This window comes from Oncorhynchus masou, chromosome 20 (assembly GCF_036934945.1).
Source record: "Oncorhynchus masou masou isolate Uvic2021 chromosome 20, UVic_Omas_1.1, whole genome shotgun sequence".
NCBI lineage: Eukaryota > Metazoa > Chordata > Actinopteri > Salmoniformes > Salmonidae > Oncorhynchus > Oncorhynchus masou.
In genome coordinates, this window is record NC_088231.1 from 22,661,718 (window position 1) to 22,664,765 (window position 3,048).

The 3,048-nt window shown below is 37.1% G+C and overlaps 1 protein-coding gene across 1 annotated transcript in view; it reads left to right on the top strand.

Annotated features, from left to right (window-relative positions):
- The first annotated feature begins 797 nt into the window (after positions 1-797).
- The window catches only part of LOC135507175 (interferon-induced very large GTPase 1-like), a 59,222-nt gene continuing 56,971 nt past the window's right edge, over positions 798-3,048 (top strand). Inside the window, exons 1-2 of the mRNA XM_064926762.1 lie at positions 798-871; positions 2,415-2,505. Coding sequence (XP_064782834.1) covers positions 2,490-2,505 — 16 coding nt within the window. The 5' untranslated portion in view covers positions 798-871; positions 2,415-2,489. The remainder of the gene's footprint in view (positions 872-2,414; positions 2,506-3,048) is intronic.

Here is a 3,048-nt window from a genome sequence, read left to right on the forward strand (position 1 = left end):
GTGGGCATTGTAGAGCAAATCATGTATGTATGTGTTCATGATGACAGTCTCCGCTTTCGATGGGTTTGTATTCATTTGTAGGGCCAAAACATTTTGTAATGGCCATCTCAGTCTCCAGATTTCAACCCCAAAGGAAACCTGTGGTTTTAATTGAAGAGGGCAGTTCACAAGCGCAGATGAAGGATACCAAGGAAAAGGCATTATTCTGTATGGGGGAATGGTTTTCGATTTCTCCCAATATGTGTTTCCCAATCTCATAAAACATTTTAGAAAAAGGCTGCGTCATTATCCTCACAAGGGGAAAAAGTACTGAAAACAGAGGATCCAATCATTTTGATCACTATCTTTTTGAGATTTTATAAATTGTTAAACAAAATATCTTTCTCTGAGCAACTGTATTAGTATCTGTATGTGGGCGAGTCAACTTATTTGAGTGACATTTAATGCATGTTATTAATAAAGTGTGCTCCATTTGAAGTATCTATTGAAAATAAACTTTACTACATCAAACAAAATGTTGAATCATTTCAAGAATACAGGAAATAGGTTGACTGATATCTTAAACAACTGCAGGCATAGGTGCCTTGGTTGTCAACAGCCTTGTGACTGTTAGAAAACTGGAATCTCTAAAGTTGTCCCAGGTGAGGCAGGCAGTATGCAAGGGAGGGGCAACTGCTTCTGCACCTGAACTAGACAGACTGGATCTCCATGATTTACAAGAAATAACCTGATTGACTAGAAAAGGAAAACCTTCAAGATAAGTGTGACCTATCACTTCATGAAGTACAACTAAGCCTACGCCCCACATCGCTATAAAGTGTCAGCTGCGTCTCCATTTGTAGACATATGACTCTGGGTACCAACTAAACAGGTAAGGACTTTTTTTTAAATTACTATTTCAAGGCACAAACCAAAACCACATCATGTTTCCTGTATTAATACAACAAACCAATGTTTTGTTCTTTCTAAATTGACATTCAAAAATGAAGCATGACTTTCGTAAAGACTATATGCAAATGATTTTATACAAAGCCTTCTGTAATACGTTTATTGAGTACCACATTATGAGTCATAAAACCAGGAAATAGTTCCAATAGTTTTTTCACCATGCATGTTTCCAACTGGGATTTTAGAACTTCTTCATATAAGGTCTGTGTTTCGTGTAGGCTTACCCTCACGTGACGTTTTGATAAGTGCAAATATCTCTCAGACGAGGTCACTTTTATCAATAAGTAGCATTGCGATAAATTGAGGCAAACATATTGATAAATCTCACTTTGTCCGATAGAGAATTGTATGCCGTGGCGACCTGTTTTGAGAGCCCCACCTGTTTTGAGCCCACCTATTTAGCATGTGTCACATATCAGTTTGCAAACAGTGTAAAAAAATATAATTGAGTTTATTAAGCCGGCATACAAACATGGTCTCTTTTTTGCTTTCTTGAGTAAGGCAGATCCACAATGCAGGTGTTTCAGTCGAGCTCAGTGCTTTCCGTGGTGGTGAGGCAGTGTAGGGGTTGGTAATGTTCTCTAGTTGTGCCATGATTGGCTCAGCGCTCTGTTTTATTCATTTATTTATATTTTATATTTCACCTTTATTTAACCAGGTAGGCTAGTTGAGAACAAGTTCTCATTTCCAACTGCAACATGGCCAAGATAAAGCAAAGCAGTGCGACACAAACACAGTTACACATGGATTAAACAAGCGTACAGTCAATAACACAATAAAAAAAGAACGTCTATATACAGTGTGTGCAAATGTGACTCATGGGAACACTACGTCACCATAATCTACGGGGAGAGCTACAAAATTCAGGCCCCTTGGGCGTGACAATATGTTTCATTTCAAGGTCAAAGCTAAAGGTTGTATAAGGTTGATTTCCAGCACGTTTTGTACAGATGTAGGATGTTAATTTGTCCTATATTGTCACAGCAACATAATCCTGGAGCAACAGGATTTAACATTTCGTCCATTTAAAATCGGTGTATTGTGGAGTTCCTGCCCTCTAAATGAGTACCGGCACCAATTTCAAACTTACTGGGCGAGATCTTGAATTTTATGGAGGTACACTTAATATTTTATTGTGATGCTTTGGCTGCCGTTTTAACACTGATATACATTCATAATTTAAAAAAAAAATCTGTGTTAAGATGGGAAAATAAGGGAACATGTTATGTTTAACAGGTAAAGTCACTTTCCTTTTTCCAAATGTATCACCTCTCCTATGTGATGGTCACAACAGGTCAATGACAGCTGTAGTATGAATTAAGCCCAAACTAGGCATGTCAGACTAGGAATTAATGTGCCCTAATTCTAAATGGAAGCTACTGTGCTTTGTCCTCAACAGACCAGAATTGAAGATGCAATGTCATAATGTTTTCAACATGTTAACCTTTGAATTAAACTTTTTATAGAAATTTGAAGAGGAAGAACCATTTCCAAAAGCCATAGATGAGTCAAAACCAGAAGAAGGTTCCCCAAGAGAAAATATGAATACAACCCAAGGTACCGCAACACACTCCACATTCAATGATATACAGCATGATTTGGTAACAATTTGCATTTATAAATTATTTAAAGGTTAAGTATGTTTTATGTATGTATTTTTTTATGTATGTATGTATGTATGTATGTATGTATGTATGTATGTATGTATGTATGTATGCATGTACGTACAGTGGGGAGAACAAGTTGCTCTGCCGATTTTGCAGGTTTTACTACTTGCAAAGCATCTTGAGGTCTGTCATTTTTATCATAGGTACACTTCAACTGTGAGAGACGGAATCTAAAAAAATCCAGAAAATCACATTGTATGATTTTAGTAATTAATTAGCATTTTATTGCATGACATAAGTATTTGATACATCAGAAAAGCATAACTTAATATTTGGTACAGAAACCTTTGTTTGACATTTCAAAGATCATACATTTCCTGTAGTTCTTGACCAGGTTTGCACACACTGCAGCAGGGATTTTGGCCCACTCCTCCATACAGACCTTCTCCAGATCCTTCAGGTTTCGGGGCTGTAGCTTGGCAATCCGGACTTT